Source organism: Myotis daubentonii, chromosome 2 (assembly GCF_963259705.1).
Source record: "Myotis daubentonii chromosome 2, mMyoDau2.1, whole genome shotgun sequence".
Taxonomy (NCBI): Eukaryota; Metazoa; Chordata; class Mammalia; order Chiroptera; family Vespertilionidae; genus Myotis; species Myotis daubentonii.
In genome coordinates, this window is record NC_081841.1 from 133,516,054 (window position 1) to 133,540,545 (window position 24,492).

The 24,492-nt window shown below is 40.5% G+C and overlaps 1 protein-coding gene across 12 annotated transcripts in view; it reads right to left on the reverse strand.

The window, feature by feature from the left end:
• RB1 (RB transcriptional corepressor 1) overlaps positions 1-24,492 on the reverse strand; it is a 212,614-nt gene that overhangs the window by 26,026 nt on the left and 162,096 nt on the right. For all 12 annotated transcript variants that reach the window (XM_059684618.1, XM_059684628.1, XM_059684629.1 and 9 more), the window contains 2 exons: positions 8,827-8,945; positions 859-1,004 (listed from right to left, as the gene is read on the reverse strand). In XM_059684618.1, coding sequence (XP_059540601.1) covers positions 859-1,004; positions 8,827-8,945 — 265 coding nt within the window. The remainder of the gene's footprint in view (positions 1-858; positions 1,005-8,826; positions 8,946-24,492) is intronic.

Here is a 24,492-nt window from a genome sequence, read left to right on the forward strand (position 1 = left end):
GGTTTTAAATGTACCATTAAAAGACTTGCATAAGGTAATCAGAATATTTTAGTTAACAATTTATCCCAGTGGTTCTCAAACTTTAGTGTGCATCAGACTTGCCAAGAGTGCTTGTTAAAACAAGGTTTTGTTTTTTTTTTTGCTTCATCCTAGAGTTTCTGATTAAGTAGTTTATTTTAATTTCTACAACTTTCTAGGTAAGTTGGACTCTGCTGGTTGGGGGCTACACTTTGGAACCACTGCATTTGTAAGGGCTGTCCTACAATATTTCTGACTTTAATAAATCAGAAAAAAATATTTAACACAGAGAAATCTGGCCTTTCACTTTCCTTTAAAGAGCCTCAAGGGTGTGTACACTTGTGTGTATAAACACATGCACAGACATACAAACCAACCTCCCTGTACTAGCATACACACATGATCAGAGTGCTATTCAAGCTGGTTATTAGGAAATGTGCCTATACGAGGGCACAGCACATTGTGTACTCTCATATACATCTGAACACCTGAACATGCACAACTGAACAGCAAAAGCAATATCAGGAGCAAGTATTTCCAGACATAAATTTGAAATCATAACAATAGCAGCAACAATAACATTTTTCTGAGTGCTTACTATGTGCTAGGCACCGCTGCAAACATTTTATGTATTAATTCATTTAATTCTCTCAAAAAACCTATAAGGTAAATTATTATAATTATAAGGTAGCTTATCATTTGTATGTTACAGATGAGGAAACTGAGGCATAGAGATGTTAAGTGTGCCCAAGGTCACACCTAGTAAGCAGAATAACCATGATTTGAACCTACTCAGGCTGGTTTCAGAGTCCATGCTCTTGAAAGTAATCATCTACTAACCTTTTTTGTAAAAGAGTGCGAGGGAGGTAGATTTCAATGGCTTCTGAGTCTGGAAGGCTGAGGTTGCTTGTGCCTCTGCATTTGCAGTAGAATTTACACGTGTAGTTGACCCTTTTTTCTTTGGGGATCTTACAGGAGAAAGATACCTAGATATATTCAAAGGAAAAGTCTTCATATATGTTTGCAAAAAACCTCTCTCTCTCCCTCACCCCTCTCCCACCTTCCCTCCCTCCTTCTCTCTCTCTCTCTCTCTTTCACACACACACATACACACACACACACACACACACGCACACACACACAGTTGTACACATGCATCCAAACACACCTTGTATATTTATTCTGTTGTTCTGTTATTCCTTGAGCAGGCTACTTAAATATATGATGAAAAATATAGCTTAATAGGCAAATTAAGTTTGTCATTATCATTTCTAACTCTTTAATAAATGGCTTTTCCAGGTAATTACTGCCATATTGAAAAAAAATACATAGTATACATGTTCAATTTTAATAATGATAGTGGAATTGAGATCATAAAATGACGCCAGCTTAAAATAACAAGTTATTATACTAAAATAGTATTGTCATTTTTCTTTCCTCTTAAAAAATGTCTCATTAATAAGTGTGGTTCATATCTGTACACATATATACACCCATCTAAATTATTTAATACAGATTTCTATGAATTAATACTTTAGATAAAATTATCAAGGCAGATTTACACCTGTATGCTAAATACAGGATGGAGCAAGAGTAAGCTTATAGTTGTTTGCATGGAAAATAAAATAATAGTAAGTAAATAATAATACAAGAATAAACTTGTGTTTCGTGTACTCACAACTATAAACCTAATTTCCCCCATCCTGTATGTCAAACATAAATCTCAATTTCTTTTTCTTTTTATGTTTTTGTTACTCCTCACGTGAGGATATTTTTCCATTGATTTTTAGAGAGTGGAAAAGGGAGGAAAAGACAGAAACAGTGATGTGAGAGAAACACATCAACTGGTTGCCTCCTGCACGAGCCCCAACCAGGGCCCTGGCTGGGGAAGAGCCTGCAACCAAGGTACGTGCCCTTGACCGAAATCAAACCCAGGACCCTTTGGTCCACAGGCCGATGCTCTATCCACTAAGCAAAACTGGCTAGGGCAAATCTCAATTTCTGACATTCTACTGATGTATTGCTATTTATTTAACAGGATAATCCAAGTCTACTTTCTAATTTTACATTAGTAGCTAAGAAATAATTCTGAGCAGGAAGTAGGATTTGTACTTTATCATGGATGTTTCTACTGCATGCAATATACTAATACACTAGGAAAAGGGAATCACCATCATAATGATTTCATAAGTACCAGATCTAGTCTATTATCAATGTTGGATTCCCTTCAATTCACTATCCTATATAATAGCCTAATATGCTGTGTCTGGTCATCCAGTCAGCCGTTCAACCAATCAAAGAGTAATATGCTAATTATATGCTAAGGCTGCTCAACTGCTCACTATGATGTGCACTGGCCATCAGGAAGCAGACAGTCAACCGGTTGCTACCATGTGCACTGACCACCAGGGAGCAGATGCTCTGACCGGTGGGTTAGCTTGCTGCTGGGGTCCAGCCAATCGGGACTGAGCAAGATGGGCTGGACACGTGCTGGAGCCCTACTGTGGTCCCTCCCCAGCTGGCCAACCTCCCACGTCCCTCCCTGGCCACAATTGTGCACCGGTGGGGTCCCTCAGCCTGGCCTGCACCCTCTCACAATCCAGGACCCCTTGGGGGATGTTGGCGATCCAGTTTTGGCCTGATCCTGCAGGCCACTCCCCTCAGGAGGGTGTCAGATGCAGGGCTCATGGCTGGCGAGCACTGCTTTAGTGGCGCGAGCCTCTCCCGATTGAAACTGATTGGGCACAAGCCTGCTGCAGGCACAGTGGGGCTGGGATGAGTGGGAGTGACAGGTAGGAGCTGCAGGTAGCATTGGACTGTGGGCTTTGGCCTGATCCCCACAGCCACCCCAAGGGGCCCCATCCATGCACGAATTTGTGCACTGGGCCTCTAGTCTATACTAATAATCCTATCTAATAAAAGAGAAACATGGTAATTGGTGTACGATCGCTACCCTTCCCATTGGCTAATGAGGGCAATATGCAAATTAACTGTCAGCCAAGATGGCGGCCGGCAGCCAGGCAGCTTGAAACTAACATGAGGCTTGCTTGCTTCATCTACGGAGGACTCCAACGTTCCCCGCCTGCCGCTGCAGGCCTCTGAGCTGCAAGCAACTATGTAACAAACATAGAAGCTAAACAAAACCCAGGAAACCTGCCGGGCTTCAGCCAACAGGATCACAACATTGTAAGCAAAGGCCAGAAACCTACTTTCAGCAGCGGAGGCCTAAGAGCTGGAGCCAAGCCTCAAAGCTAAAGCTGGCCCAGAATTAAAAAAAGAAAAAGAAAAAAAGGAGCGGTTGGGAGCTTCAGTCACCCCCAGCCTGAAAACAGCCCTCAGCTCCTCACCCAGACTGGCCAGGCACCCCAGTGGGGACCCCCACCCTGAAGGGTGTGTGACCAGCTGCAAACAGCCATCATCCCCTCACCCAGGCTGGCCAGGCACCCCAGTGGGGACCCCCACCCTGAAGGATGTGTGACCAGCTGCAGACAGCCATCATCCCGTCACCCAGGATGGCCAGGCACCACAGTGGGGACCCCCACCCTGATCCAGGACACCCTTCAGGGCAAACCAGCTGGCACCCACCCATGCACCAGGCCTCTACCCAATATAGTAAAAGGGTAATATGCCTCCCAGCACCAGGATCAGTTGAGCCGCGAAGCCTCCCGGCACCGGGATCAGCGTGACAGGGGGCAGCGCCCAAACCCCCTGATCGCCCTGCGGCTCTGTGTGTGACAGGGTGCAGCGCCCCAACCCCCTGCTTGGCCCTGCTCTGTGTGTAACAGGGTGCGGTGCCCCAACCCCCCCCCCCCCACGGGCCCTGCTCTGTGTGTGATGGGGTAGAGCCATAACCTCCCCATCGGCCCTGCCCTGAGTGTAAGAGTGGCGGCACTCCAACCCCCTGATCGGCCCTGCTCTGTGCATGACAGGGTACAGAGCCCCAACCCCCCTGATGGGCCCTGCTCTGTGAGTGACAGGGGGAAATGCCCCAACCCCCTGATTGGCCCTGCTCTGTGCATGACAGGGGGGTGGCACTGCAACCTCCCCATCGACCCTGCCTTGAGTGTGACAGGGGATGGTGCCCCAATCCCCCAATTGGCCCTACCCTGAGCATGACTGAGGGTGGCATCACAACCTCCTGATCGCCCTGCTCTGTATAACAGGGGGCGGCGCCCCAACTCCCCAATCAGCCCTGCTCTGAGCCCAACCAGGGGCTGCACCTAGGGATTGGGCGTGCCCTCTGCCACGCGGGATCAGGCCTAAGCCAGCAGGTCGTTATCTCCCGAGGGGTCCCAGACTGCGAGAGGGCACAGGCCGGGCTGAGGGGCCCCTCTCCTCCCCAAGTGCACAAATTTTTGTGTACCGGGCCTCTAGTCCTATCTAATAAAAGAGAAACGTGGTAATTAGCGTATGACTGCTACCCTTCCCATTGGCTAATCAGGGCAATATGCAAATTAACTGCCAGCCAAGATGGTGGCCGGCAGCCAGGCAGCTTAAAGCGAACATGAGGCTTGCTTGCTTCAGTGACGGAGGACTCCAAAGTTCCCCACCTGCCGCTGCCAGCCTCTGAGCTGTAACTCTAAGCAAATATGTTACAAATATAGAAGATAAACAAAACCCCAGAAACCTGCTTTAGTCCCCTGGGCTTAAGCCAGCAGGATCGCAACATTGTTTCAAATACAGAAGGTAAACAAAGGCCAGAAACCTGCTTTCAGCAGCGGAGGCCTAAGAGCTGGAGCCAAGCCTCAAGGTAAAGCTGGCCCAGAATAAAAAAAAAAGAAAAAAGGAGCGGTTGGGAGCTTCAGTGACCGGCCAGCCTGAAAACAGCCCTCAGCCCCTCACCCAGACTGGCCAGGCACCCCAGTGGGGACCCCCACCCTGAAGGGTGTGTGACCAGCTGCAAGCAGCCATCATCCCCTCACCCAGACTGGCCAGGCACCCCAATGGGGACCCCTACCCTGATCCAGGACACCCTTCAGGGCAAACCAGCCGGCCCCACCCATGCACCAGGCCTGTATCCTATATAGTAAAAGGGCATTATGCCTCCCAGCACCGGGATCAGCGGAGCCAAGAGGCCTCCTGGCACCGGGATCAGTGTGACATTGGGCAGCACCCAAACCCCCTGATCGCCCTGTGGCTCTGTGTGTGACAGGGGGCGGGGCCACAACCTCCCTATCTGCCCTGCTCTGTTCGTGACAGGGGAAGGCGCCCGAACCCCCTGATCAGCCCTGCTCTGTGCCTGATAGGGGGAGCTCCCCAACCCCTGATTGCCCTGCGGGTTTGTGTGTGACAAGGTGCAGTTCGCCAACCCCCTGATTGGCCCTGCTCTGTGTGTGATGGGGGCAGCGCCCCAACCCCCTGATCGGCCCTGCTGTGTGTGTGATGGGGTAGAGCCATAACCTCCCCATTGGCCCTGCCCTGAGTGTGAGAGTGGCAGCACCCCAACCCCCTGATCGGCCTTGCTCTGTGGGTGATAGAGGGCGGCGCTCCAACGCCCTGATCCGCCATGCTCTGTGTGTGACAGAGGCCGGTGCCCCAACTCCCCTATCGGCTCTGCTCTGTGAGTGACAGGGGGGAGCTCCCCAACTCCCTGATGGGCCCTGCTCTGTGCATGACAGGGTACGGAGCCCCAACCCCCATGATGGGCCCTGCTCTGTGCGTGACAGGGGGTGGTGCCGCAACCTCCCCATTGACCCTGCCTTGAGTGTGACAGGGGGCGGTGCCCCAACCCCCCAATCGGCCCTACCCTGAGCCCGACCAGGGGCTGCACCTAGGGATTGGGCCTGCCCTCTGCCACCCAGGAGCAGGCCTAAGCCAGCAGGTCATTATCTCCCGAGGGGTCCCAGACTGCAAGAGGGCATAGGCCAGGCTGAGGGAACCCCCCTCGCCCCGAATGAACAAATTTTTGTGCATAAGGCCTCTAGTGTATACTAATAAAAGGGTAATATGCTAATTAGACCAGGAGACCTTCCAGGAGACTAGGCAGGGAGGGCAGTTGGGGGCCATGAGGCCGGCTGGGGAGGGCAGTTGGAGGCCATGTGGCCAGCAGGGGAGGGCAGTTGGGGGCAATCAGGCCAGCAAGGGGGGGCTAGTTGGGGGCAAGTAAGCTGGCAGTGGGGGCCGGTTGGGGGTGATCAGGCCGGCAAGGGAGGGCAGTTGGGGTCGAGAAGGCCAGCAGGGGGTGCAGTTGGGGGTGAACAGGTCGTCAGGCCCACAGGGATCAGGCCTAAACCAGCAGTTGGACATCCCCCGAGGGTTCCCAGATTGGAGAGGGTGCAGGCTGGGCTGAGGGACACCCACATCCCCGCTTCCATGAATTTCATGTATCGGGCTACTAGTCTATATAATAAAAGGGTAATATGCAAATTGACCCTAACAGCACAAAGACTGGGAATGACTGGTCACTACGACACACACTGACCACCACGGGGCAGATGCTCAATGCAGGAGCTGCCCTCTGGTGGTCAGTGTGCTCCCACAGGGGGAGCTCTGCTCAGCCACAAGCCAGGCTGATGGCTGCCAGCACAGCAGTGGTGGCGGGAGCCTCTCCTGCCCTCTCAGCAGCACTAAGGACGTCCGACTGCAGCTTAGGTCTGCTCCCTGCTGGCAAGTGGACATCCCCCGAGAGCTGCCGGGCTGCCAGAGGAATGTCTGACTGCCAGCTTTGGCCCGATCCCCCAGGGAGCAGGCCTAAGTCAGCAGGTGGACATCCTCCAAGGGGTCCCAGACTGCAAGAGGGCATAGGCTGGGCTGAGGGACTCCCCCGAGTGCACAAATTTTTGTGCACCGGGCCTCTAGTATATATATAAAAGCCTAAGCGACTGAGTAACCGGTCGCTATGATGTGCACTGACCACCAGGGGGCAGACGCTCAATGCAGGAGCTGCCCCTGGTGGTCTGTGCGCTTCCACAGCCAACCTCTCCCGGCCAACCTCCCGCGGCCCCTCCCCCCAGCTGGCCCGATTGCCCTGATTGCTGGCCAGGCTGAGGAACCTCACATGTGCACCAATTCGTGCACTGGGCCTCTAGTTTGTCAAATATTGTAGAATGACTGAACTTGGCTAGAATTTAGTCCCCTTTGAGTTCTAGGTGCAAATATTCAATTACGTACTGGACTTCACTACTTGAATCTCAAAGTGGAGTTCTTGATTTCTTCCCCCTGTTTCTCCCATCTCAATAAATGGCTCTGCATTACATCCAGTTTCTTAAGTCAGAAACTAGGAGTTATTTCTAGTCTTTCTACTTTCTTCCTTGCCCTGTTTCTTCCCCTCCTCTAACCCTAACAGTACTTTAAACAGCAGCCAGAAAGTGGCCCTGTGAAAAAAAAAGTATAGCAAGCTATAACCCTGCTTAAAACTTTAATGCTTTCCCATTGCCCTTCAAAATCCAAACTCCTTCCTATGGGAACATAGCCCCAGTTTAGCACAACCTTGTCTTGTACTAGCCTCCTCTTGCTCACTTTACTCCAGCCACACTGAGATTTCTTTCTGTTCCTCAGACCAGCTAAGTTTGATCTGCTCTAGGGCCACTGCACTTGCTGTCTGCTCTGTCTGGATTGCACACCATGCAGATTTTTGCCTGGCCAGCATCCACTTGTCCTTGAGTCTCAGGTCAAACTTCATCAGAGAAAGTTTCCCTAAACATTCTATCCCTCTCTCATTTTTTTTAAAATTTCATCATGCTCTTATTATTTTCATTACAGAACTTACTGTACTCAAAAATCATCCCATGTATTAGCTGACATGTTCACTGTCTATTTCCTTCCTCCAGAATGTAAACTCTATGAGGGGAAGGACCTAGTCCACCTTATTCACCTCTGTATTCCTACTGCCTAGAACAATTCTTGACAACTGCTTTGTTATATGAAAGAAAAAGATAAGGCTTGACTTACTTATATTAATATATTGCCTAGCAAACAAATTTATATGTGTAGGCGAGGCTCCACATGCTAGAAATACAAGCTAGCAGGGAAACGACATCTCTGGAAAACAGTGCCTGCGCTAATCGGGGAACACTGTAATATCAATGCCTACACAGAACTCAACAGAAACATAACATTAGGTACATTTCTATGAAAAGCAGCGCATCTAGAATGTTTAAGAACATGGGCTTTGGAGTCAGATTACTTGGGTTTGATTTCTGTGGACTTTTGGCAAGTTACCTTATTGCTCTATTTTATAGGTAACTGAGGCTGATAGCAGTATCTGCTACCTTACAGGGCTGTTAGGAAGATTAAATGGGAAAAAAAGAAAGAATCTGAAGTACTTAGGCAACTGTTCAGCACATAGTGAACCCTCAGTAAATGTTAGCTATTGCTTTCTTCTTCCACCATTATCATACACTAATCAGCTGTTTTAATCTCATACATCACACTAGTCCCTGTGCCTATCCCACACTTCACTCCAAATGCACTGATCTCAACTCCCTATAAAATGTTTCCTGCTTTCCTGGCTATTAAGCTTTGGAATTCATACCATTTCTGACTCTTAGAACACTTTTCTGTCTCCTCCATCCTCTCCAGTTTACATGTTGAAATCCTATTCCATCTCTAAGGCCTATTAAATTGGTATCTCTGCCATGAAAACTGCCCTCATTACACCAAACCTGAGTGATTTCAGTTGCATTTTGTACCACTTTAATTACATGACCTTTACTCGAGTCATGCATTCTATATTCCTTCTTCTTGAAAGCAAGAATGTCTTATTCAAAAATTCTATTCCCTGCAGCTTTACTATATAGTATCTCACATTATACTATGCTCAAATCCATTTGTAGGTCGAATAGATAGCACAACATATATTCTACTTACATATCTGCTGCAGTATGATTATTCTGGAGAGGAAGGTTGAGAGTACAAGCAGATTCAAGGTGGTCACCTGGTCCTTCTCGGTCCTTTGCTTGTTTAATGAGATCAAATAAAGGTGAATCCTATATGAGACAAGATGATATTAAAACAACACTGGTAAGTATGATTTTCCCATTTACATATCAAAATAATATTTTTGACATGGTGAGCACTAATTTAGAAGTCAGAATGAGATCTTTTTTTTAAAAAAAATGTTTTTATTGATTTCAGAGAGGAAGAAAGAGGGAGAGAGAGATAGAAACATCAATGATGAGAGAGAATCATTGATTGGCTGGGGATTGAGCCAGCAACCTGGGCATGTGCCCTGACTGGGAATCAAATTGACTTCCTGGTGCACAGGTTGATGCTCAACCACTGAGCCACGAATGAGAACTTGTTTTCCACTTTGAGAATACCAAGAGCCAATTTTAGTACTATATACACACACACACAAAAAGGACTAGGAAAATGTATATCTTTAAATGTTCATATTAATAAAAAAATTTTAAGTTAGAAAAAAAAGACAGAAAAAATCTTAGAAGGTAAAAAGAAGGAAATAGTAAAGATATGAGAAGAATTTAATGAAACTGAAGAAAAAAATAAAATAGTTTGATCAACATAATCGGTTCTTTGAAATAATGAAATGAAATAAACTAGCTGTAAAACTAAGAAAAAGAGATAGATAAAGAGTATTAACAACAAAAATTGGGACCTTCATCAAAAAGATTAGAAAGATAATAGGGAATCATTATAATTTTATGTCACTATATTAGAAAACTTACATCAAGTGGAAAATTCCACAAAAATATAAATTAGCAAAACTCAATAAAAAAAGAAATAATATAACCTCAATAATCCTGTAAACTATTAAATAATTAAATCAGTAATTCAAAATTCTGCCTTTGGAGAGTTTATCAATAGCACATTGACTACCAAGAATAGCATCACCGAGAACCAAGATGGTGGTGTAAGGTACAGACCTGTGCATGCTGCCTCCCACAACAACATTGAAAATACCAACTATAAGACAAAACAGCTATCATCCAGAACCATGGGAAAGCTGGCCCAGTGGAAGTTCTACAACTGGAAGGAAAGAAAGAAGAGCATTGAGACTGAGTAGGATATGCAGAGGTGCCAAGGGCAGAGGTATGGAGTCGCATGCCAGGCAGGCTGCAACTGGATGCGTGGTTTTTTTTCAATCGAAAGGGGTTACAAACTCTCGAATCCAATGAGGTTGTTTGGGGCGGGATTCTGAGGTCCCAGACCCCTACGGGGAGAGGCGGGATGGCCTTGCAGTGGGTCAGAAAGCAAGAGTGGCTTTCTTGCGGATCTGCTCGCAGGCACTCAGGGACGCGGAGACGCGGAGTCGTGGAGAGGTGAGGAGTCTCGGAGACACCATTGCTGTTTGCTCCACCCTGGTGACTTCCTGAGACCCCGCCCTACTCAATTTACATCCCCACCCAAGCTGTGCCAGAGGCACAAAAGGAACCACCTGCGCTCGTACAGCATTGCCCAACAAACTGAAGATTTCAACTCCTTGCACCTATAAGGGACACACTCAAGAAGCAGACTCAGGTTCGGAGGAAGCCGGAACCGGACCCGGCTGGGCCAGCAAAATGGAACCGCTGTACCAGCAAACGCACAAACAGGTCCACCAGATCCAGTCTCACATGGGACGCTGGGAGACAGCAGACAAGCAGTCTGTGCACTTAGTAGAAAACAAAATCCAAGCAAGCATACCAGAAATTCAGCCAGCAAGAACGCCTGGAGATTTTGTCCAGTAAGGAGCCGCCCAACAAAAGACAGAATGCCAAACTTTGTGTTGCTGAGACGGCCCCCGTGAGGCTGAGACGGCCCCGGTGAGGCTGGGATGGCCCCTGTGAGGCTGGGATGGCCCCTGAGAGGCTGGGATGGCCCCTGTGAGGCTGCGACCGCCCCAGTGAGGTTGAAACGGCCCTGGTGAGGTTGAGACAACCCCTGTGAGGTTAAGTCGGCACCTGTGAGGTTGAGACGGCCCCTGTGAGGCTGCGACAGCTCTTGTGAGGCTGAGACAGCCCCTGTGAGGCTGAGACGGCCCCTGTGAGGCTGCGATGGCCCCTGGGAAGCCAAGAAAAATACCACATGATCTCACTCATTTATGGATAATAAAGACCATTATAAACTGATGAACAAAAATAGATACAAAGGCAGAGCAGCATTGAACAGACTGTCAAATTACAGTGGGAAGCCTGGGGAGGGATGGGGGGGGGGTAAGAGATCAACTGAAGGACTTGTATGCATGCATATAAGAATAACCAATGGACACAAGATACTGGGGGGTAAGGGAGGCCGAGGGAATGTCAAGGGGGAAAAAGGGAGACATGTGTAATACTCTTTGTAATACTTTAAGAAATAAAACAAAATTTTTTAAAAAAAGAATAGCATCAAGAACTTTGTATTTCATTCTCACAACAAACTCTAGGAGAAAAGTACTATTTTTTTTCCACGTCATTTTGCAAGTGAAGAAAGGTGGGCTAAGAGTACATTGCCCAAAGTCACAGTAAGAGGTGGATCCAGCATTTGGCACCAAGTTTTTTGACGCCAGAGCTTTTGTTTTTACTATAGTTTCTAATCTAATGAAGGAAATAAAACTTTAAAAATCTCAGTACAGAGTAATACGTTCCACAGGGTGCCATACAAATCAAGAGAGGGGCAAATAATCCAAATGAAGACTTCTTGGAAGAGGTTATATTTAATTTGAGTCCTAAAGAAAAAAGTTATTTTAAGTAAAATGAGCCAGAAAAATTTCACATAGCTCACTTATAACCCTCATAGGATTGTTTTGACAAGTAAATAAGATAATAAGTACAAAGTACTCAGAACCACCCCTGGGGCATAAGCTCTTAAGACTAAAATAATTTGTACCATAAAGTAAAACAGAATGCATAGCAAAGAAAGAGTGAGAGATAAACTCAATGAAGGATTTTAAGCAGATGACTAACAGGAACCACGAAGGAGTTTCGAGAGTTCTTAAAATCTCAGTGCCTCCTATATAATGAACACTCAATAAATATTTCCAGAATGTTATATAACATAGTCATATCATGGGTTAAATTAAATACAGAAAAGCAAAAGAAGAAAACTGATCATACATTGCTTTCTAACTGATACTAAATATCAACTGTGGCAGCTGGCCTCCAAGATAACCCCAATTAATTCCTGTCACTAGATATTTATCACCCTTTTATAGGCCCCTCCTACACTGTTCCAAAGTTAGTCTGTGTGGTCAATGGCATACAGCAGAAGTGATGGTACGTCATTTCTGAGATTAGCTTATAAAAACCTGCAGTTTCCATCTTAGGCACTTTCTCTCTCTAGGATCTCTTGCTTTGGGGAGAAACAGCTGCCATGTGCTGAGCACTCATGAGAAGTTCACATGGCAAACAAATGAAGTCTCTGGCCAACAGCCAGTTGAAGGAATGAGGGCTACCAACATTCATCTGAGTGAACCTGAAATCAGATTCTCTGATGCCAATGAGGCCTTAAACTGACTACAGCTTGGTTGCAAACTCAAGGATCTCTTCTGAGAGAACCAGAGCCAAAACCATAGAGAGAAGACACCCCCAGATTCCTGATATTAAGAAATTGTGCAAAATAATAAATGTTAGTTGTTTTAAGTTGCTAAGTTTTAGGAAAATTTCTTACACAGAATAGATAACTAATAGAGCAACTGATTTTTTTTAACTGTAAAGATTTAATTGTATGTTTAATTTTTGAAAATTTATGTATTCATATCTGTAGCATTGTTTCCACCCAGACTCAGATAGCAGTTTTCTCTTGGACTCAGCCAAGCTGTCTCATGTGATTATGTATCTACTTAAATTAACTGTCAGTATAATCACTCATTGGATAATACTTCACTCTATTTTGCCACTTAATCTTGTGAAGGAAACCAGACTCTGTCATCAAGTTTAGTATAAATCACACTGAATAAGTAATATGGATAGAAAAAGTAGAAGCTACATGCCTATATAATTTAATCATAATTAAATACATTTCTGAAGCAAGCATGAACTTCTCCAGAGAGTAAAAGACTTAAAAGCCTATTTAGGCCAAGGTGATCTTCAAAGAGAATTTGATCATCCAACTAAGTACAACGTGTCCAGTGCTAGTAGAAAAAGTAACAATAGGGGAAGTGGAAGACAGGAATTGCTATTGTTTTCTGGGTATTTTAAGAATTATTATTGGACTTACATTACAGGATATGTTTTTGTACTATCCTAAGCCAAATCACTATGAGACCATTTTGCCTTGCAAATGAAAATTAGAATAAAAATCTGGGGTAGGCCTTGACCTTTCTGACAGTTCTATCTATTAATCTCACTACTTCTTTAATATTGATATTCCTCAGGATCCTCTTGCCAATATGTATGGTTGAGCCACTATCATGGCTTTAATTATATCTATACTAGAGGCCCGGTGCACAAAAATTTGTGCACTCGGAGGGAGGGGGAGTCCCTCAGCCAGGGCTGTGCCCTCTCGCAGTCTGGGACCCCTCAGGAGATAACGACCTGCTGGCTTAGGCCTGCTCCCGGGTGGCAGAGGGCACGCCTAATCCCTAGGTGCAGCCCCTGGTCGGGCTCAGAGCAGGGCCGATTGGGGAGTTGGGGTGCCCCCGCTGTCATACACAGAGCAGGGCGGATTGGGAGGTTGCGATGCCACACTCAGTCACGCTCAGGGTAGGGCCGATCGGGAGGTTGGGGCACCGCCCCCGTCAAACTCAAGGCAGGGCCCATGGGCAGATTGCGGCGCCACCCCCTGTCATGCAGTTAATAATGCATATTTTTTCAATAGCTAGAGTTACACATATGTTGATATATATGCAATTTGATATGTATGCTATTTTGTCATATTGACAGCAAGCTCAAAACTTCATATGTCAAATTTGCTGAAGGTATGAACATCATAGATATTTTTACACTTAAAAAATGTCAAATTTCATGCCAAAAAAAAGAGCATTTGTGGGAAGTTTTAATTCATTACTTGATTTTGAAGAAAAAGTTATCGTATACTTCGGGAAGCTTATGGTGAACATGCTCCATCTCAAGATACTTGTGAATGCTGGTTTAAACGCTTTAAAAGTGATGATTTCGATGTGAAAGACAAAGAACATCCAGATCAACCAAAAAAGTTTGAAGACCAACAATTACAAGCATTATTGTATAAAGATGCGTGTCAAACTCAAAAACAACTTGCAGAAAGATTAGAAGTTGCTCAGCAAACAATTTACAATCATTTACAAGCAATGGGAAAGACTTTAAAGGAAGGAAAATGGGTGCCACATCAACTGAACAAAAGACCAATGGAAAACCAGAACGTCATCAGTAAAATGTTGCTTCAATGGCACGAAAGAAAGTCTTTTTTGCATTGAATTGTGACTGGCAATGAAAAGTGGGTTTATTCTGAGAATCCCAAATGCACAAAATCATGGGTTGATCCAGATCAACCATCAACATCGACTGCAAATCGCTTGGGAAAGAAGACAATGCTCTGGGTTTGGTGGGATCAGGAAGGTGTGGTGTATTATGAGCTTCTAAAACCAGGTGAAACCGTTAATACTGAGCACTACTGACAACAAATAATTTGAACCACCCTCTGATCATGAAACGACCAGAATGTGCCAGAAGACACGGCAAAATAATTTTGCTTCATGATGACGCACATTACACACTTCATAACCAGTTAAAGACACGTTAAAAGATCTTGCCTGGGAAGTATTAACCCACCCATTGTATTCACCAGACCTTTCTCCTTCAGATTACCACTTATTCTGATCGATGGCACACATACTTTCTGAGCAGCACTTCAAAACATATGAAGAAGTGGAAAACTGGGTATCTGAATGGTTTGCCTCAAAACAAGAAAAGTTCTATTGGGACAGTATCTACAAATTACCTAAAAGATGAGGGAAATGTGTAGCTCGCAATGGATATTACTTTGAATAAAGCACTTTTGCTGTTTCTCTTGAAATTATTGTGTTTTCTTTGATTACAAAATCCACCATTATTAACCGGTACACCTCGTATTAGAAAGAGCTGGAATGAAGAGCAGCATGTCCTGTTTGATCTCCAGCACATCAGAGGTGGAGAAAATTTTTGAGCTGCTTAGTTCTTCACGTGATATTCTAAATGTATGGTTCTCCTAGTATCATTTTAAACAATAAATAAATGTATAAATAAGACCAATAAAGATGCTCCCAGACAAGAATAAGCTAAAAGAGTTTCTCACCAACAAAAAAGTATTATAAGAAATGTTAAAGAAAACTTCCTTAAAAAAAAAGACTAAAAAAATATAGAATAACAAAATGGCAATAACTACATACCTATCAATACTTATTTTAAATATAGGTGGATTAAATGCTCCAATCAAAAGACAGGGTGGCTGAGCAGATAAGAAAAAAAAGACCCATACATATGCTGTCTACAAGAGACCCACATCAGATTGAAAGGCACACAGAACGAAAGTAAAGAGATGGAAAAAGATATTTCATACGAATGACAACAACAAAACTGGAATAGTAAAACTTATATCAGCCAAAATAGACTTTAAATAAAGGCTATAATAACAGACAATAAGAATATTTCATTATGATAAAGGTATCAATACTACAAGAAGATACAACCTTATATGCATTTATGCATACAATTTAGAAGCACCTAAATACAGAAAGGAAATATTGATGGACATAAAGGGAGAGATTAACAGTAATTGTAGCAGACTTTAACAAACATTAACATCAATGGATAGATCATACAGATGAAAAATCAACAAGGAAACAATGGCCTTAAGTGACACATTAGAACAAAAAGATTTGTTATTTTTAGAGAATTATACCCCAAACAAGCAGAATATACATTCTTTTCAAGCACACATGGAACATTTTCCAGGATAGACCAAATGTTAGAACACAAAATAAGCCTCAATAACTAAGAAATCATATCAAGCATCTTCTCCAATCACAATGATATAAAACTAGATATCAATTACAAGGGAAAAAAATGAAAAACATACAAACACATAGAAACTAAATAAAATGCCACTAAACAATGAATGGATTAAAAATGAGATAAGGGCCCTAACCGGTTTGGCTCAGTGGATAGAGTGTCGGCCTTGCGGACTGAAGGGTCTCAGGTTCGATTCTGGTCAAGAGCATGTACCTTGGTTGCAGGCACATCCCCAGTAGGGGGTATGCAGGAGGCAGCTGATCGATGTTTCTCCCTCATCGATGTTTCTAACTCTCTATCCCTCTCCCTTCCTCTCTGTAAAATAATCAATAAAATTTAAAACAATTTAAAAAATGAGATAAGGGAAGAAATTAAAAGATATTGTGAGACAAATAAAACACACACACACACACACACACACACACAAAACCCCACACACAACAGTCCCAAAAAGTCCCAAAATTTATGAGACACAGCCAAAGCAGTTCTAAAAGGAAAATTCATAGCAATACAGGCTTGTTGCAAGAAACAAGAATAATCTCAAACAATCTAACATTACAACGAAAAGAACTAAAATTTTAAAAAAACAAAAAACAAAGTAAGCCCTAAGTTAGTAGAAGGAAAAACTAAAGATCACAGTGGAAATAGATAAAATAGAGTATAAAAAAAATACAAAAGATCAATGTAACCAAGGGCTGATTCTTTGAAAAGATAGTAAATAAAATCGACAAACCTTTAAACAGCTCATCAAGAAAAAAAAAAGACCCAAATAAATAAAATCAGAAATAAAAGTGACAACTGACACCACAGAAATACATAAGATTATCCATTATCATCAGAGTACATACTATGGAGACAGCAGTTATCAATGGAATGAACATTTGAAAAACTTTAAGCAAGAGTCATATCTTAATCATCGGAGAAGTGAGCTTGCAGAGAACCATTAGAAAAGTGGAAGAGATTTTGACCAAATGAACAATTCTATGTCAACAAACTAGACAACAGAGAAGAAATGGATAAGTTCCTTAAAACATACAATCTTCCATAACTGAGTAAAGAAGAAACAAAGTCTGAACCAACTGATAACTACAAATAAAATCAAAACAATAATCAAAATTCTCCCAACAATTTAAAGTTCTGGACAAGATAGCTTTACAGGTGAACTTTACTAAACATGCAAGAATTAACAACTTTCCTTCTAAAATACTGAAGAGAAAGGAAGGCTCCCAAATTCATTTTACAAGGCCAGCATTATCCTAATTCCAAAATCAGATAAAGAGGTTACAAAAAAAAAAGAAAGAAAGAAAGGAAAATTATAGGCCAATATCCCTGATGAACATAGATGCAAAAATCTTCAACGAAATACTGACAATTCCAATGAAAAAATACATTACAAAGACAATAAACTGTGTTCAATACCATGAGGTACTCAAGGTAATCTGAAACCAAGATTACCATATCCAGCAAGGCTATCATTCAAAATATATGGTGAAATAAAGAGCTCCCCAGATAAATAAAGGCTAAAGAAGTTTATCACCACCATGCCAGCACTGCAAGAAATGCTAAATGGACTGCTGTAATGAGAAAAAGAAATAGAGAGCGAAACCTAGACATATGGAATTAAAATGGCAATAAATAAGTACCTATCACTAATAACATTAAATGTAAATGGATGTAATGCTCCACTCAAAAGACATAGGGTAGCTGAATGGATATAACTATACAACCCAACTATATGCTATATACAAGACAATCACTTCAGAACAAAAAACTAACACAGGATGAGAGTGAAGGGATGAAAAACTTTTCCATGCAAATGGAAATGAAAAACAAAAAACAAAAAAACCTGGGGTAGCAATACTCATATCTAACAAAATAAACTTCAAAATGAAGGCCATCACAAGAGACAACAAAGGTCAGTACATAATACTAAAGGGAAAGATCCAACAAGAGGATATAACCCTGGTAAACATATATGCATCCAATATAAGAGCACCTAAGTTTATAAAAAAAACTTCTGGAGAATGTTAAAGGAGAGATTGATAGTAATACAGTCATAGTAGGGAACTTTAACACCCCACTGTCTTCACTGGATAGATCTTCCAGACAAAAAATTAACAAGGAAACAGTGACTCTAAATGATACACTGGATCAGATGGCTTTGACATTTATAGAACATTTCACCCCCAAAGTGCAGAATATACATTCTTCTCAAGTGCACATGGGTTATTTTCAAAGACAGACCACATGTTAGGACACAGAACAAGTCTCTATAAGTTCAAGAAGATTGAAATCATATCAAGCATCTTCTCAGATCACAGTGGAATGAAATTAGAGATAAACTACAGTAGAAACACTCAAAAACATTTAAACACATGGAGGCTTAATAGTATGGTATTAAACAACAAATGGGTTACTAATGAGATCAACAAACAAATAAAAAAGTTCCTGGAAACAAATGAAAATGAACATACAACAACCCCAAATCTCTGGGACACAGCAAAAGCAGTCCTAAGAGAGAGGTTCATAGCCCTACAGGCCTACCTCAAAAAAACAAGAAAAATTAATAATAAACTAACCCTAAAACCTAAAGAATTAGAAAGAGAACAAGAAAAAAATCCCAGAGTAAGTAGAAGGAATGAAATAATAAAAGATTAGAGCACAAATAAATGACATAGAGCAAAAAAAAAAAAAAAATACAAATGATCAATGAAACCAAGAGCTGGTTCTTTGAAAAGATAAACAAGATTGATAAACCATTAGCCAGACTCATCAAGAAACAAAGAGAGAGGACCCAAATAAATAAAATTAGATCTCAAACAGATACTCCAAAAATTTGTATGGAACCAAAAAAAGACCCTGAATAGCTACAGCAATCTTGAGAAAGGAGAACAAAGTTAGAGGAATCAAAATACAAGATATACAATTATACTACAAAGCCACCATAATCAAAACAGCCTGGTACTAGCACAAGAACAGCTAATAGATCAATGCAACAGAACAGAAATTAACCCATTATGCTCAATTAATAATTGATAAAGGAGGCAAGAACATACAATGGATTCAAGACAGTCTCTTAAATAAATGGTGTTGGGAAAATTGGACAGATACATAACCAAAAAAAAAGAAAGTAGACCACCAACTTACACCATACAAGAATAAACTCAAAATGGATAAAAGACTTAAATATAAGTCATGAAAACATAAAAATCCTAGAAGAAACCATAGGCAGCAAAATCTCAGACATCTCTCACAGCAATATATTTACAGATACATCTTGTAGGGCAAAGGAAACTAAACAGAAAAAAAACACAACCCGGGCATGTACCACAACCTGGAATTGAACCATGACCTGGTTTATAAGTTGCTGTGCAACTACTGAGTCATGCTGACCAGGCTGTACCACAGCTTTTTTATTCACTCATCTACTGAAATGCATGCACTTGGGCTGTTTCTAGGTCTTAGCAAATGTAAATTCTGCTGCTATGAACATAGGGGTGCATACATTCTTTCTGATTGGTGTTTTGGGTTTCTTAGGATATATTCCTAGAAGTGGGATCACTGGGTCAAATGGCAGTTCTATATTTAATTTTTTGTGGAAACTCCATATTGTTTTCCGTAATGGCTGTACGAGTCTGTATTCTCACCAGCAGTGTGTTAGGGTTCCCTTTTCTCCACATCCTCGACTGCACTTGCCTTTTGTTGATTTGTTGATGGTAGCCATTCTGACAGGTGTGAGGTGATACCTCCCTGTCATTTTAATTTGCAGCTCTCTGATGATCAGTGACTTTGGGCATGTTTTCATATGTCTCTTTGCCATCTGTATGTGCACTTTCGAGAAGTGTCTATTTAGCTCCTTTGTCCATTTTTTAATTGGATTGTTTGTCTTCCTTTTGTTAAGTTGTATGAATTCCTTATATATTTTGGATATTAACCCCCTATCAGATATATTATTGCCAAATATGTTCTCCCATACAGTGGGCTACCTTTTCATTTTGTTGATGGTTTCTTTTGCTGTGCAGAAGCTTTTTCTTTTGATGTAGTCCTGGAGGCCCTTTAACTGACTTGGTTCATGCTTATCGCTATTCTGTACAAATATCTATTGTTAACACTTTGTGTTGAATTTATTTTTTGTTTTTAAATCATAATTGAGCTGCATGAATATGTCTTAAAAGGAAGACAAACTAAGTACATACTGAGGAAGTACTAAAAAGAAATTGATGAGATTGAGAAGTTTCCATAGAAAAATGTGATAGAATTTCAAGAGGCAGATATAAAGGTAGGGGGAACAGGCAGAGATAGAAAAAAAAAAAAAAGGAAGAGACAATTTAAGTATTGACAGCGAAAAACATATTTTCTCAAGTTTTAAGTCTTATACACAACAAAATTCATGATCCTTTTAATTTCCACTATCCTCTTGGCTTGAACCTACTTCAACCATCAATCCCATCCACTTTTACTTTGTGAGAAACCCTACAAACTAGTTCAATCAACCCTTTGAACTTGGGTAAAGAGTGACAAAAAAGGTTGTTTGCAGTAATGATTCTAGAATAAATTTTCCTTTAGGCCAAAAGATCTTTTTATAGAAAATAAATACATTATATCAACATAAATTGCAAATGTTCATTTCTCAAACTGCAAAAGTTCTGTTTAATTCTAAAATTAAACAGAAAATTTATCATAACAGGCTTCAGAAGATTTCAAATGAAAAAACTTTGGCTTTTTTTCATTAGCATAAATTGGAGATGGAAAATAATCTTGAAGAGCCACATCTCATCATGGCAAACATTTGCTGCATTCAAAATAGAGTTTTGAAAATTTTTGTTACATTTTAAAATCTTACTTTTCCACACTTTCATTTAAATTTGAACAAATTTACTCAGCTTAAGTTTCATATATTCTATCATCCATTTTTTTTCACATTATCTCACATAATTGGGGTTGTACCTGAATGTTATTTTAGGTACAACCCCAATTATAGCCATCAAACTTTTTAATCAAAGACTACTTGAAAGTTTTGATCAATTCCTCTTCGATTCTGGTCAAGGGCACATGTCCTGGTTGCAGGCTCAATCCCCAGTAGAGCCATCAATGTCTCTCTTTCATCACTGGTGTTTCTATCTCCCTCTCCCTCTCTGAAATCAATAGAAATATATATTTTTTAAAAGAATGCTATAGAAATATAAACACTTTTTAAAATGTTTATTCTTCACAGTATAACAAAATATGAACAAATTCCTTCCTATATTATGAAACTCTTGGGTTAAGCAAAGAATGTTTCTTGCACAACCTGGTTTCAAAATTAAATATGTATCTTTAAATACAAAAAATGAAAGGTGACCCCTTGATTTGTGACTCCAAAGAGTGAAAAAACAAACAAAAAACTGGCAGCTTCAGCATTCAGAGTATTCAAAGAATCAGAATCAGATACAGAAGCAGGAAGGGACCTTTGAGTAGTCCAGCTCCCTCATTTTACAGCCAAAGATGCAAAAACTTAGAAAGGTCAAGTGATTGTATATTAAGTGTCTCTTAATTTTCTGCCTGTGTTCTTTTCACAACACTTTCACACTTCCCTGTTTAAATAAAAAAATAGATTTACATTTTATTACGTATGTAATTATCTTACTTCATTAACAAAGAATCTGCACTAGCAACTATAGTCTAGATTTCTTCTACCCACAGAGAAAAACTTTCAAAATATTTCAGATTTCCAGATATTTCAGAGAAACAGTCTACAAAATTTTCTAACTGTGGTTTCTTAACTATTTTTAGTCATGTCTTATTTGACAATCTCATCAAAGCCATGGACCCAAACCTTGGGGGAATGTATACAGGGGTTTCAGAGATTTCAAGGTCTTCAGGTGGAGAGTCTTTACACTAGACCAGTGGTTGGCAAATCGCGGCTCGCGAGCCACATGCGGCTCTTTGGCCCCTTGAGCATGGCTCTTCCACAAAATACCACATGCGGGCGCGCATGTACAGTGCAATTGAAACTTCGTGGCCCATGCGCAGAAGTCAGTTTTCGGCCTGGGCGAGTCTGTTTTGAAGAAGTGGCATTAGAAGTGGGGGGTGTCGGTCCGTTGGGCAACGGGAGACGCAGCACGGGGGAGGTGCGTGAGATTCATGCACGAGTTGAGTGAGCCAGTCAGTCAGCAGTCTCACTGTCAGTGGTTAGTGGTTGTACTGTTGATATTTGGCTCTGTTTACTAATGAGTTTGCCGATCACTGCACTAGACTATCAAACTTGGCCTGGCATTAAAACAAATTGCCACATATAATTAGACTATGCTAATCTACCAATAAGTATGTTTTCCCAGAACCACACTTTGACATTGACTGCTTTTCTTGAATTGAGGGCCAATAAAAAATAGCATGTGTTCTGCTAATAGAAAACAATCAACAGTGGTCATTGAATAGTTCATGTGTAAAGATTCACAATATATTTCTGAATTAAAGGAAAACAAGTTTTTCCCTTGACACTCTGGAATGTTTTATTTCAATGAATTAAAACTACATAATTCATTATGTTTTCCTTTTCTGTTTTGTGTCAAATGTAGCCTAGATTTTTATAACATCATTTTACACATTGCTGTTCCCATCCCTGTTGGCTTTTATTCTTTTGCTAATGTGTTATGAATGTGTGTTTAATTTTTTTTTTGTTTTTTGCTTTTTGGAAACATTTATTGTGTTCAAAATAAATAATTTGAGAATAGTGAATATGACTAATGTTTAAGAATCGTTTTTCCCAAAATTCTCATTTAAATTTTTAACTGTTCTACAATGACTTTCTTTTAAAATTTTTAAAATGTAGGTATTATTTACATACACTAAAATCCTAAAATCTTAAATGTTTATTAGTTCCATCTGTTTTTACAGTTTTAAAATTATAATCTGCTTTAAATTCTTTTTGAAAGCAAGAAGAGTATAAATAAATAAATAATTAGTTGATTCATTCATGAGTTGATCTGTGACAGAATGGCAGGAGGAAACTGGAAATGGGTTGGATTAGAAGTAAGGAGATAAGGCATTATAATAACCTTACAGATGAGTGAACAGTATTAGTCCCAAAAGGTGGCAGTGGAAAAAAAGAGGGGTTATAATAAAACTCATATACTATCAAGACTATAAGCAACCAGTATAAAATATTAGAGAAAATAAAAATGGCTGAGGAGCCCAGTTTATACATTTATTTATCTATAGTGGGTATTCAATAAACATTATTTATTAATTCAACAAATATTATTATGAGCTTATTTTGAATCAGGTATAAACAAAATCAGATTTCTTGTCTCTTCAAAGCCACAGTTATAGCAGAAATTTAGTCAAGAAATCAGAAGTTACCCAAATCCTTAAACTTCTAATGGTTAATTAACAATACTACTGTTTCTCAAGTTGATAAAAATTAGTTTATAACTAAATGATTTATACCATTTACTGTAGTGATTAATAAAAACATCTACTTTATAGGCTAGCTGGTTATTTATCTGGTTTCCTGATATAATTAAAATTTGGAAAGTAATGAGTTACATAATGAGATTCACTAAATTTCAAATCAGCTGTATGTTATCATAACCCCTAAAAATTCTATACAAGAAGCAAATTGATTCAGACTTAACTTCAAAAATATACTAATCTCACATTAAATGAACAGTTTGGTCTGAGTCTATCAAATATAAAAGCACCACCTATTAATATATTCAATTCCCTGGATTTATTTAACTCTGTTTGTAAGTAGCTACTCTATATTTTTCAAATCTTAACCTAAAATTTTTTCAAGGTATCTAATTTCACTTTGGTCCCTTAATTAAATATCTCAAAAAAACAAAAACAAAAAAGAAAAACAGCATTCAATAATCTTCCCTGTTGAAACAAACAGCCCTTCTACTATTGCTCTTCCTCAGTAGAGACAATTTATAACAAAATTCCAACTTATTGATATGATTCATTTATTAGCAAACATGTGAGTATCTACTAAGGTTCAAGCATCATGTAAGAGTTATCTTGTAATAACAAAAAGCTTAATTTAACAAATAGTAATCTATCCATTTTTAAGCACCAATAACACACACACACACACACACACACACACAAAATTGCAAATGAACATTTAAGTAAATAAGCAGTTGAATAACAATATTAATACGTGGAAGAATAGTCTAATGTAGAATTTTAATTCTTTGAGAAAATGCCATATTCAAAATGAAAGTGGAAGTAAACAAGGCCAGGGTATATAACTGCTAATATTTAATATTTAATGACTAAAAAATAGATTATCAATTTGAAAGTAGATTACTAAAAAAACTGTAAAAGATTTTTTGAGAATACAAGCTTATTAAATACCTACTCCTTTTTTTCATTACTGTTTATTCAGTCTCCTGCTTCTATATGAGCACACCTATACTACTTTTTCTATACCAATGCCATACGAAGATATTCAGTCATTTAAAGTTTTAAGTTTATTGATTATAAGTAATATTCATGTTTTTTACTTGATTACAAATTTTTCAGTCAAAACAATAAAAATAGATTACAACTCAAGAGGGATTTATCAACAAACAACAAAAGTTGCTGAACATGAAAGTGTAGCTCAAATTAAAAAGGTGCAAAATCAGCATAAAATATATTACTGCAGCATATTATTTTTAAT